The sequence below is a fragment of the Schistocerca nitens genome, chromosome 12, assembly GCF_023898315.1.
Source record: "Schistocerca nitens isolate TAMUIC-IGC-003100 chromosome 12, iqSchNite1.1, whole genome shotgun sequence".
Classification (NCBI taxonomy): Eukaryota; Metazoa; Arthropoda; class Insecta; order Orthoptera; family Acrididae; genus Schistocerca; species Schistocerca nitens.
Window position 1 is genome coordinate 32775055 of NC_064625.1, and position 13635 is coordinate 32788689.

Here is a 13635-nt window from a genome sequence, read left to right on the forward strand (position 1 = left end):
ATGGTCACCCTGACAGTTCACACAACGAGGAGACGGAGGTGGACAGTCACCCTCATGGGCATCCCTGCCACAAGTGACACATGTAGCCGCATTGGAACAAGACTGGCGAGTGTGATTAAAACGCAGACACTGGTAGCAGCGCGTAGGTGTCGGGACAGAGGGGCGAACAGAAATAACCTCGTAGCCCGCTTTGATGCGCGATGGCAGCTTAACACTATCAAAGGTCAAGAAAAGCGTCCGGGTCGGTACAAGGTCATTGTTGACCTTTTTCATGACCCTATGGACAGCTGTCACGCCCTGCTCAGCGAGGAAAGACAATCTCCTCGTCAGTCAATCCGTCGAGGGATCTAGTATAGACCACACCACGAGACGAATTCAAAGTTCGGTGTGCCTCCACCCGGACAGGGAACGTGTACAGGAGTGTGGCTCGAAGCAGTTTCTGTGCCTGATAGGCGCTCTCAGTTTCTAGTAACAAGGTACCATTACGCAACCTTGTACAAGACTTAACAGTACCGGCTATGGCATCTACGCCCTTCTGGATAACGAAAGGGTTGACAGAGGAAAAATCCTTTCTGTCCTCAGATCGAGAAACTACGAGGAACTGTGGGGCAGGCGGTAGTACTTTTGTCGCTGGTGGCTGGTCATGTTTCCCTTTGTGGGCAGAATTCGAGAGAGAAGAAGAGAAATCCATTGTGGAGGAATCCCCCATGATTCCCAGCGTCTCCGATGATGCGCTCGTTCCTTATGGGGACCCTATCAGAGGGCACTCCCGCCTTAGGTGAATGTTTACACCTCAGGTCACACCTCCCGAGAAACAGACGGAGGGACCAATCGGCATGGTCAGAAGGTATCAGCTCAGGCAATCACCCCTCCCTGGGCCTGGCCTTTACCAGGGGGTACGTGCGTGCCTTACTTGTCTACCCAGGGCGGGGAATTACGCGTTACCCCGTCACCGGCTACGCGTGCGAACGCGTGGGTCGGCCTTCAGGCGCGCACAGGGAGGAAGGAAGAAGAGGAAAAGGAAGAGAGAGAGAGGACAGACTGTCTCAAACGCCGAGGCGGATACCAAAGAAGGCAAGGAGAAGAAGGCAAGGAGAAGAAGGCAAGGAGAAGAAGGCAAGGAGAAGAAGGCAAGGAGAAGAAGGCAAGGAGAAGAAGGCAAGGAGAAGAAGGCAAGGAGAAGAAGGCAAGGAGAAGAAGGCAAGGAGAAGAAGGCAAGGAGAAGAAGGCAAGGAGAAGAAGGCAAGGAGAAGAAGGCAAGGAGAAGAAGGCAAGGAGAAGAAGGCAAGGAGAAGAAGGCAAGGAGAAGAAGGCAAGGAGAAGAAGGCAAGGAGAAGAAGGCAAGGAGAAGAAGGCAAGGAGAAGAAGGCAAGGAGAAGAAGGCAAGGAGAAGAAGGCAAGGAGAAGAAGGCAAGGAGAAGAAGGCAAGGAGAAGAAGGCAAGGAGAAGAAGGCAAGGAGAAGAAGGCAAGGAGAAGAAGGCAAGGAGAAGAAGGCAAGGAGAAGAAGGCAAGGAGAAGAAGGCAAGGAGAAGAAGGCAAGGAGAAGAAGGCAAGGAGAAGAAGGCAAGGAGAAGAAGGCAAGGAGAAGAAGGCAAGGAGAAGAAGGCAAGGAGAAGAGTAAGGAAGACAGTGAGATGGAGAAGAACAAAGAAAGGAACCAACCAAAGGAAGGAAGAAACGAGAAGTGAAAAACCAAAAAGACCACAAATATAGATCGTGGAACCGTAGGTCTCCGGACGCAGGCGCTAACTACCCCCTTGAGGGGGATGGACTCCTTTTAGTCGCCTCTTACGACAGGCAGGAATACCTCGGGCCTACTCTAACCCCCGGACCCGCAGGGGGGTGAGCCGGCAGGGAATTAGACTAGTCTTCCGGCCACCCAGGAAGATTAAGGAGATGTTGCGACCCGTGAAAGATAATCTTGGCCTGAGAGTACCGGGAATTTACAGCATTCCTTGCGAGTGTGGCAAAAATTATGTGGGCCAGTCTATAAGAAATGTTTCCGATCGCTGTGTGGAACATCAGCGTCACCTGAAAAACAGGTATCTAGAAAAGTCAGCGGTGGCTGAGCACAGTTTGTTAAATAAACGTAAGATGTTATTCGATGAAACAAGACTACTTGCTCACACTTCAAACTATTGGGACTCTGTAATCAGGTAAGCAGTTGAAATTAGACTCTGTGATAATAATTCAGACAGAGACTCCGGATGTGCACTGTGCAACGCATGGAAGCGCGCAGTTGATAAAGACAGAGCGCAGAGGGAGACTTCTTACATTCCTCGCAGTTCTCCGCCTGTCAGTTCTCCGCTGCAAGCAACGCTGGATAAAGTGCGCAAACAAAATCTATGGACATAGAGGCCGCCACCTCGGTAGGCGCCGTTTTCACCGTGACGTCATCCAGCCAATGAGAAGCCGTCCACTGCTAGTAAAAAGCGGAAGCCTCAGCGGTCCACGACAGTCAGTTTTACCCCTGATGAAGATGATGGAGGTAGTCGTCGAAAGCTTGGGATGTTACCCAAATTTGACGCGGCAAGTAAACCGCGAACTTTTTATGCAAGGACTCCTTCGCGAAAGACTTCGTAGTCATACATATCTCTGTATTTGAATACGCATGTCTATACCAGTTTCTTTGGCGCTTCAGTGCATAATAACATTCATTACATACTTATCTCGCCTGGTCACAAAATTAAATCACAGTGCCATTATTCCGCCAGTCTTTTAGAGTTTGCAGGGCCATAATTTAGCATTAATTAAAAATCCTTGCATAACAATGACAGTTTGCAACTTCATTGGGCCTCTACATACTGATGCAGGTTAAATACCCAAAGCCGTAGCTGGTGAAGCAAAACAATTATTATTAAACCAGGTAGCGGCTCAGAAACGAGTTCAGTAAGGATCAGTTACGTTATGTGTATGATTTTTAAAGCTGACATGATTTGGCGACGGAGTTTCAAGTCTTCTGCTATTGGTGTTTGGCTTCACCACTTCCCATAGCCGGGAAGACACCATCCGTCCCCATAGATCGCCACGTCGTACAGCAGGTACTCCATAGTCCTCAGGGCTGCAGCGGACAAGTAGTGGAAGGAGACTGCGGTGTCCGAGCAGCACCCCTGTTCAAAACAAGCTTTCGTAGTTTGCACTGCCATTATGTGCAGCCACTCACTCTACACTGAGGTGACAAGTCATGGGATAGCCATCTGCACATTCCTATGTGATCAAAAGTATCCGGACACCCGACTGAAAATGACTTACAAGTTCGTGGCGACCTCCATCGGTACAGATTCCCGTATGGAGGACATAGTGATAAACATCCCTGGGGTTGTGAAGCAGCTGAGTGGGTTGAAAATAAATAAATCGCCAGGTCCTGAGGGGTTTCCAATTCGGTTTTACAGAGAGTACTCTACTGCATTGGCTCCTTACTTAGCTTGCATTTATCGCGAATCTTTTGCCCACGCAAAGTCCCGAAAGACTGAGAAAAAGCGCAGGTGACGCCTGTATATAAGAAGGGTAGAAGGACGGATCCTCAAAATGACAGACCAATATCCTTAACATCGGTTTGTTGCAGGCTTCTCGAGCATATTCTCAGTTCGAATACAATGAATTTCCTTGAGACAGATAAGTTGCTGTCCATGCATCAGCACGGCTTTAGAAAGCATCGCTCCTGCGAAACGCAACTCGCCCTTTTTTCACGTGACATCTTGCGAACCATGGATGAAGGGTATCAGACGGGATGCGCCATATTCCTTGACTTCCGGAAAGCGTTTGACTCGGTGCCCCACTGCAAACTGCTAACTAACGTACGAGCAAACGGGATTGGTTCCAAAGTATGTGAGTGGCTCGAAGACTTCTTAAGTAATAGAACCCAGTACGTTGTCCTCGATGGTGAGTGTTCATCGGAGGTGAGGGTATCATCTGGAGTGCCCCTGGGAAGTGTGGTAGGTCCGCTGTTGTTTTCTATCTACATAAATGACCTTTTGGATAGGGTGGATAGCAATGTGCGGCTGTTTGCTGATGATGCTGTGGTGTACGGGAAGGTATCATCATTGAGTGACTGTAGGAGGATACAAGATGACTTGGACAGGATTTGTGATTGGTGTAAATAATGGCAGCTAACTCTAAATATAGATAAATGTAAATTAATGCAGGTGAATAGGAAAACGTATCCTGTAATGTTTGAATACTCCATTAGTAGTGTAGCGCTTGACACAGTCACGTCGATTAAATATTTCGGCGTAACATTCCAGAGCGATATGAAGTGGGACAAGCATGTAATGGCAGTTGTGGGGAAGGCGGATAGTCGTCTTCGGTTCATTGGTAGAATTTTGGGAAGACGTGCTTCATCTGTAAAGGAGACCGCTTATAAAACACTAATATGACCTATTCTTGAGTACTGCTCGAGCGTTTGGGATCCCTATCAGGTCGGATTGAGGGAGGACATAGAAGCAATTCAGAGGCGGGCTGCTAGATTTGTTACTGGTAGGTTTGATCATCACGCGAGTGTTACGGAAATGCTTCAGGAACTCGGGTGGAGGAAAGGAGGCGTTCTTTTCGTGAATCGCTACTGAGGAAAGTTAGAGAACCAGCATTTGAGGCTGACTGCAGTACAATTTTACTGCCGCCAACTTACATTTCGCGGAAAGACCACAAAGATAAGAGAGATTAGGGCTCGTACAGAGGCACATAGCCAGTCATTTTTCCGTCGTTCTGTTTGGGAGTGGAACAGGGAGAGAAAATGCTAGTTGTGGTACGAGCTACCCACCGCCAGGCACCGTATGGTGGATTGCCGAGTATGTATGTAAAAGTAGATGTAATGCTGGAATTCAATATGGTGTTCGCCCACCCTTTGCCTTGATGACAGCATCCACTCTCGCAGGCATACGTTCAATCAAGTGCTGGAAGATTTCTTGGGGAATGGCAGCCCCTTCTTCACGGAGTGCTGCACTGAGGAGAGGTATCGATGTCGGTCGGTGAGGCCTGGCACGAAGTCGGCGATCCAGAACATCCCAAAGGTGTTCTATAGGATTCAGGTCAGGGCTCTATGGAGGCCAGTCCATTACAGGGATGTTATTATCATGTAACCACTCCGCCACAGGCCGTGTATTATGAACAAGTGCTCGATCGTGTTGAAAGATGCAGTCGCCATTCCCGGATTGCTCTTCAGCAGTGGGAAGCAAGAAGGTGCGTAAAACATCAATGTAGGCCTGTGCTGTGATAGTGGCACACAAAACAATAAGGGGTGCAAGTCCCCTCCTTGAAAAACACGACCACATAATAACACCACCGCCTCCGAATTTTACTGTTGTCACTACACATGCTGGCAGATGACGTTCGCTGGCCGTTGTGGCCGAGCGGTTCGAGGCGCTACAGTTTGGAACCGCGCTACCGCTTCGGTCGCAAGTTCGAATCCTGCCTCGGGCATGGATCTGTGTGATGTCCTTAGGTTAGTTAGGTGTAAGTAGTTTTAAGTTCTAGGGGACTGATAACCTCATAAGTTAAGTCCCATAGCGCTCAGAACCATTTGAACCATTTTAGATGACGTCCAATGTTTACGCTCCTTACACCAGGCGAGGCGTCGTTTGGTATATACCGGCGTCATATGTGGCTTATGAGCAGGCGCTCTACCATGAAATCCAAGTTTTCTCGCCTCCCGCTTAACTGTCATCGTACTCGCAGTGGGTCATGAAGCAGTTTGAATTCCTGTGTGATTATCTGAATAGATATCTGCCTATTACACATTACGACACTCTTCAACACTCGGCTGTCTCTGTCAGTCAACAGACGAGGTCGGCGTTTTTGCTTTTGCGCTGTACGTGTCCCTTCACGTTTCCACTTCACTATCACACCGTAAACAGTAGACCTAGGGATGTTTAGGAGTGTGGAAATACCGCGTACAGACGTATGACACAAGTGACACCCAATCACCTGACCGCATTCGAAGTCCGTGAGTTCCGCGGAGCGTCCCATTCTGCCTCTCTCACGATGTCTAAGGACTACTGCGGTCGCTGATATGGAGTACCTGGCAGTAGGTGGCAGCACAATGCACCTAATATGGAAAAAGTATGTTTTTTGGGGTGTCCGGATACTTTTTTTTTTTTTGTTTTGGGGCGCGAAACTTCTATGGTCGTTAGCGCCCGGTCCGTGACTTAGGAAACAGTAAAAAACCAAAATTTAAAACCACCAGCAATGAGAACGAAAGTCATAAAATTGGAGAAACTAAAAGCAGAAGGAAGGCTTAAAAATCCACTACAGAAAGGGGTTGGTTGTCCCCAAAAAAAAGCTTCAAATGACTGACGTCATTTCACTGGCACTAATAAACTTGAGAACGCGGTCGGCGGAGCGCGTGTCATCTGCTAAAATCGACGATATATCAGGCGATAGCTGTAGACGGGAGCGTAACGGATTAAAATAGGGGCACTCAATTAAAAGGTGTCTTACCGTCCACAGCTGAGAGCAGTGGGGACAGAGTGGGGGAGGATCGCCGCTTAAAAGATGTCGATGGCTAAAAAGGCAGTGCCCTATCCGGAGTCTAGTTAAAATTACCTCCTCCCGACGACGCGGTCGGGAGGAAGACGTCCAAGCACAAGGAAGTGCTTTCATGTCCCGCAATTTATTATGGGTAAGTGTCGACCAATGCGTGTGCCATAAATGGATAACACGTCGACATAGAACGCTCCGTAGATCGGCGAAGGGAAGCGATTGAATAGCTGGCCGAGGAAGTGAGACTGCAGGCTTGTCTGCAATATCTGCCGGCTCATTTCCACAGATACCAACGTGTCCCGGGAGCCAGAGGAACGCCACCGAGACGCCCCCCAGGTGGAGCAAGCGCAGACAGTCCTGAATCCGGTGGACCAGAGGGTGCACAGGATAAAGAGCGTGGAGACTGAGGAGAGAGCTGAGAGAATCTGAGCAGATAACGTACTGTATCCGCTGATGGCGGCGGATGTAGTGGACAGCCTGGAGAACAGCATAATGCTCCGCAGTATAAACCGAACACTGGTCGGGAAGCCGAAAGTGATTTGGGGTTTCGCCAACAATATAGGCACTCCCTACACCTAATGATGTTTTCGAGCCGTCGGTGTAAATAAATGTGGCGTCCGTCATTTGTGCACATAGAGCAGCAAATGCCCGACGATAAACAAGTGAAGGGGTACCATCCTTGGGAAATCGACAAAGGTCACGGAGCAGGCAGATCCGGGGACGGAGCCAAGGCGGTGCTGTACCCCAAGTTGTCAAGAAGGTTTTAGGAAAGCGGAAGGAAAGAGAATGGAGTAGTTGACGGAAGCGGACTCCCGGTGGTAGTAGGGAGGAGGGGCGGCCTGCATACCCTACATCAAAGGAGGCGTCGAAAAAAATGTCATGGGCTGGATTAGCAGGCATGGAAGACAGATGGCTAGCATAACGACTCAGAAGGACTGCTCGCCGATTGGACAGCGGAGGTTCAGCAGTCTCAGCATAAAGGCTTTCCACAGGGCTGGAGTAAAAAGCTCCAGACACTAAACGTAATCCACGGTGGTGGATTCGAGACGCCGAAGAATAGACGGCCGAGCAGAGGAGTAGACTATGCTTCCATAGTCCAATTTCGAGCGCACTAAGGCGCGATAGAGGCGGAGAAGGACCACTCGGTCCGCTCCCCAGGAGGTACCATTCAGGACACGGAGGGTGTTGAGGGATCGCAGACAGCGAGCCGAAAGATAGGAAACGTGGGAGGACCAGCACAGTTTTCTGTCAAACATAAGACCCAAGAATTTAGCGACGTCTGAAAACGGAAGGTTGACAGGTCCTCGATGTAAGGAGGGTGGAAGAAACTCCTTACGTTGCCAAAAATTAACACAAACGGTCTTACTGGGAGAAAAACGGAAGCCTGTTTCGATGCTCCAAGAGAGGAGGCGATCGAGACATCCTTGAAGACGTCGTTCAAGAAGGCTGGTCCGTTGAGAGCTGTAGTAGATCGCAAAATCGTCCACAAAGAGGGACGGAGACAATCCATAATTGGATTGATGGCAATGGCAAACAGTACAACACTCAGCACGGAGCCCTGGGGTACCCCGTTTTCTTGGGAGAAAGTACGGGAGAGAGTAGTGTTCACCCGCACCCTAAATGTGCGCTCTGCCATAAAATCGCGAAGAAAAAGGGGCAGCCGACCTCGAAAGCTCCAAAAGAGAACAGTGTGGGGAGGATGCCCGTCCTCCAACAGGTATCGTATGCTCTCTCCAGATCAAAAAATATTGCTACTGTTTGGCGTTTCCGGAGAAAATTGTTCATGATATAAGTGGAGAGAGCAACAAGATGGTCAACTGCAGAACGATGCTTTCGGAATCCGCATTGGGCAGGTGTTAAAAGACTGCGGGATTCCAGCCACCACGCTAAACGGTAATTCACCATATGCTCCAGAACCTTACAGACACTACTCGTGAGAGAAATGGGGCGATAGCTAGAGGGGAGATGTTTGTCCTTTCCAGGTTTCGGAATAGGAACGACGATAGCTTCCCCCCATCGTCTGGGAAAAGTACTGTCGGTCCAAATTCGATTATAAAGGCGAAGGAGGTAACGTAGACTATGGGTTGATAAATGCAGCAACATTTGGATACCATCCGGTCCTGGGGCGGAGGAGCGAGAAGAAGAGAGTGCATGTTGGAGTTCCCTCAAGGAGAAAACAGTATTGTAGCTTTCGCGATTTTGAGAGGAGAAAGCAAAAGGTCGCACTTCCGCTGCACGTTTCTTCGGGAGAAACGCTGTCGGGTAATTTGAAGGGCTCGAAATCTCAGCAAAGTGCTGACCCAAAGAGTTAGAAATTGCGATGGGGTCCACTAATGTGTCATGCGCGACAGTGAGCCCAGAGACCGGGGAGAAACTAGGCGCGCCTGAGAACCGTCGAAGCCGACTCCAAACTTCCGAGGAGGGAGTGAAAGTGTTAAATGAGCTGATAAAGAAATTCCAGCTTGCCTTCTTGCTATCACGGATGACACGACGGCATCGCGCTCGGAGCTGATTATAGCGGATACAGTTGGCGAAAGTAGGATGGTGGCGGAAAACGCGGAGAGCACGTCGCCGCTCATGTAGTGCATCACGGCGTGCCTCGTTCCACCAAGGAACTGGGGGGCGCCGGGGCAATTCGGAGGTGCGTGGTATTGAATGTTCCGCAGCTGTAAGAATAACGTCGGTAATATGTGTGACCTCATCGTCGACGCTGGGAAAGTGACGGTCATCGAATGTCACTAGAGACGAAAAAAGTGTCCAATCGGCTTGGGCAAACTTCCAGCGTCGCGGGCGCATGTAGGGCAGTTGAGGCTGCAGTCTAAGGACACATGGAAAGTGGTCACTCGAGTGTGTATCATCAAGGGCGAACCATTCGAACCGCCGAGCTAGCGGAACAGTACCGACCGCAAGGTCCAAATGAGATAAATTTGTCGTGGAGGTAGACAAAAATGTAGGGACTCCAGTGTTGAGGCAAACTAGATCTGCTTGGTGGAAGACGTCTAGCAATAGTGAGCCACGTGGACAAGGATGTGGAGATCCCCAAAGCGGATGGTGGGCATTGAAGTCCCCAACCAGCAAATATGGGGGTGGAAGCTGACCAAGAAGATGAAGGAGATCAGCTCGTGCCACTGGTGTGGACGATGGAATGTATACAGTGCGCGCTCGAATCTCTCTAATTTTACATTCCTGATCTCTTCGGGAGGTATAAGTAGGGGGAAGCAATATATTCGATACCTCATCCAGAAACGCACCCTCTCGAAACCTGGACAGCGGGCTACACCGCGATGCAGAGCGCCTCTCTTGCAGAGTCTGCCACTTGAGTTTGCTAAACATCTCCGTAACGCTATCACGCTTACCACATAACCCTGTGACGAAACGCGCCGCTCTTCTATGGATCTTCTCTATCTCCTCTGTCAACCCGACCTGGTACGGATCCCACACTGATGAGCAATACTCAAGTATACGTCGAACGAGTGTTTTGTAAGCCATCTCCTTTGTTGATGGACTACATTTTATAAGGACTCTCCCAATGAATCTCAACCTGGTACCCGCCTTACCAACAATTATTTTTATATGATCATTCCACTTCAAATCGTTCCGCACGCATACTCCCAGACATTTTACAGAAGTAACTACTACCAGTGTTTGTTCCGCTATTATCTGATCATACAATAAAGGATCCTTCTCTCTATGTATTCGCAATAGATTACATTTGTCTATGTTAAGTGTCAGTTGCCACTACCTGCACCAAGTGCCTATCCGCTGCAGATCTTCCTGCATTTCGCTACAATTTTCTAAAGCTGCAACTTCTCTGTATACTACAGCATCATCCGCGAAAAGCCGCATGGAACTTCCGACTACTAGGTGGCATGCTGTCGACGTAGCACAATTACACGAACTAAGGTATGAATTGTTGCTACACCCGCCGTATTCACCTGATATGGCTCCGTCTAACATCCATCTCTTCCCAAAACAGAAAAAAGTTTCTTGGTGGACTAAGATTCACTTCAAACGCAGAATTGATAGCCAGAGTTGACAACTATTTTCCAGGCCTGGGGGAAATTCATTTTCGAGATGGGACAACTGCATTAATCTACAAGGAGTCTACACTGAAAAATAAAAAAAAGTTTTTGTGATGTAAGTACTTTTTTTGTATTCTGTTCCGAGAACTTTTCAAACCACCTGCGTACCTCTGATCAGGGACAACATAGTGGCCGACGGCCTTCACTTAACGCCTAAGAGCAGTGCATTTTGTGCGGAGTTAACAGTGCTAACAGACCAGCAACACTGTGAAATAACTGCAGAAATCAATTTGGGATGTACGACGAACGTATCCATTTGGACAGTGTGGCGAAATTGGACACTAATGGGTTATGGCGGCAGGCGACCAGTGCGAGTGCCTTTGCTAACAGCACAACATCGCCTGCATAACCTGTTTCTGCACTTGCGGCCTTATCGGTTTGGACCCGAGACGACTGTAAAAGCCTGGCCTGGTCAGATGAGTGCCGATTCTTTTCTTTCTTTCTCTTACGCCATAGTCCCGCAGAGATCGCAGGGCCGGCGTGGTTACAACGGATTTGGCAATATTAGTTTGAGGGATTGTCGGATGCCCCTCCTGCCGCTACCCTGTACCACCCAGCACGGAATCAGTGTACCCCAACTGTCTGCGTCTAGTGTAAATCGTGAAATAGTGCGGACCAGTTTCAAATGTCCGCGACGCGTGTAAGATTAGATTAGATTAATACAAGTTCCATGGATCATGGATACGATATTTCGTAATGATGTGGAACGAGTCGATTTTTCCAATACATGACATAATTAGGTTAATTTAACAACATACGTAAGTTAATATAACAGCTTTATTTTTTGTGTTTTTTGTTTTTCTTTATTTTTTATTTTTATTTTTTTTTTAATATTTTTTTCTTAATTTATATCTAAAAATTCCTCTATGGAGTAGAAGGAGTTGTCATTCAGAAATTCTTTTAATTTCTTCTTAAATACTTGTTGGTTATCTGTCAGACTTTTGATACTATTTGGTAAGTGACCCAAGACTTTAGTGCCAGTATAATTCACCCCTTTCTGTGCCAAAGTTAGATTTAATCTTGAATAGTGAAGATCATCCTTTCTCCTAGTATTTTAGTTATGCACACTGCTATTACTTTTGAATTGGATTTGGTTGTTAATAACTAATTTCATAAGAGAGTATATATACTGAGAAGCTACTGTGAATATCCCTAGATCCTTAAATAAATGTCTGCAGGATGATCTTGGGTGGACTCCAGCTATTATTCTGATTACACGCTTTTGTGCAATAAATACTTTATTCCTCAGTGATGAATTACCCCAAAATATGATGCCATATGAAAGCAATGGGTGAAAATAGGCGTAGTAAGCTAATTTACTAAGATGTTTATCACCAAAATTTGCAATGACCCTTATTGCATAAGTAGCTGAAAAACGTTTCGGCAGATCATCAATGTGTTTCTTCCAATTTAATCTCTCATCAATGGACACACCTAAAAATTTGGAATATTCTACCTTAGCTATATGCTTCTGATTAAGGTCTATATTTATTAATGGCGTCATACCATTCACTGTACGGAACTGTATGTACTGTGTCTTATCAAAATTCAGTAAGAGTCCGTTTACAAGGAACCACTTAGTAATTTTCTGAAAGACAGTATTGACAATTTCATCAGTTAATTCTTGTTTGTCAGGTGTGATTACTATACTTGTATCATCAGCAAAGAGAACTAACTTTGCCTCTTCATGAATATAGAATGGCAAGTCATTAATATATAATAACAACAATAAAGGACCCAAGACTGACCCTTGTGGAACCCCATTCTTGATAGTTCCCCAGTTTGAGGAATGTGCTGATCTTTGCATGTTATGAGAACTACTTATTGCAACTTTCTGCACTCTTCCAGTTAGGTACGAATTAAACCATTTGTGCACTGTCCCACTCATGCCACAATACTTGAGCTTGTCTTGCAGAATTTTATGATTTGAGAGATCACAAAAAATCCCAATGAGGCGGAACGTGGGGACCAGCCCGGTATTCACCTAGCGGGACGCGGAAAACCGCCTAAAAACCACATCCAGGCTAGCCCGCACACCGGCCATCGTCGTTAATCCGCCGGGCGGATTCGATCCGGGGCCAGCGCGCCTTCTCGAGTCCAGGAAGCAGCGCTTTAGCGCTCTCTGCTAGACCTGGCGGGTCAGGTGAGTGCCGATCTCACTTGGAAAAAGCTATTCGTAGGGTTCGATTGTGGTGCAGACCCAAGTTGTCAACGAGATACTGTAAGATGGTGGTGTCTCAAAAATGGTATGGGCTGTGTTTATATGGAATCTAGACGACTTGGTCGTCTGCTGCCATAGCCCATCAACACCAAATTTCACCACATTCTTCTAAAGGATACGTTTGTCGCATGCCCCATTTTGATTTCTGCGGTTATTTCATACAGTCCTGCTTGTCTATTAGCGCTGACAACTCTACGCAAACAGTGCTGTTCAGGGCCGTTAAGTGAAGACCGCCAGCCACTGCGTTGTCTGTGCTCACAGGTGCACTCTTGATGCTGTGGATCTCTGAATACTGAATTCCCTAACGATTTCCGAAATGGAATATCTCATACATCTAGCTCCAATCACAGATAGGCTTTGAAAGTCTTAATTCCCGTTGAGCTGCGATAATCATTCGCAAACCTTTTCACAGGCATTACTTTAGTACAAATGATAGTTCCGTCGATGCGCTGCCCTTTTATATCTTATGTACGTGATACTAATGCCATCTGAACTTGTGCACATCGCTATCGCACGCCTTTTGTCACCTCAGTCTATAGCGTAGAAGAATGTTCGGCCAGAACTTACCGTGGCCTCCCTATAGAATTGGCTCATGGCCATCATATCTATCTCCGGGCTCAGCTCGCGGGACGGGGGAAAAGCGTGGAAGCGCCTGCGTCCATTCACGTCGGCTGTCTGCACAAACGTGGCGCCCACTTTTTCCATCCACCAGCCTGCACGGGAACACAGACAGGCTGGACAGTAATTTTAGGTCACAAGTTCCCTCCTTTTATCACCGAATTCCCTCTTATGTTAATGTACACTACTGGCCATTAAAATTACTACGCCACCAAGATGACGTGTTACAGACGCGA

At 47.6% G+C, this 13635-nt stretch overlaps 1 protein-coding gene across 1 annotated transcript in view; it reads right to left on the minus strand.

Moving 5' to 3' along the window:
* Positions 1-2979: 2979 nt before the first annotated feature.
* LOC126214883 (glycoprotein-N-acetylgalactosamine 3-beta-galactosyltransferase 1-like) overlaps positions 2980-13635 on the minus strand; it is a 119588-nt gene continuing 108932 nt past the window's right edge. The window contains exons 5-6 of the mRNA XM_049941528.1: positions 13349-13494; positions 2980-3111 (exon numbers count right to left, since the gene is read on the minus strand). Coding sequence (XP_049797485.1) covers positions 2980-3111; positions 13349-13494 — 278 coding nt within the window. The remainder of the gene's footprint in view (positions 3112-13348; positions 13495-13635) is intronic.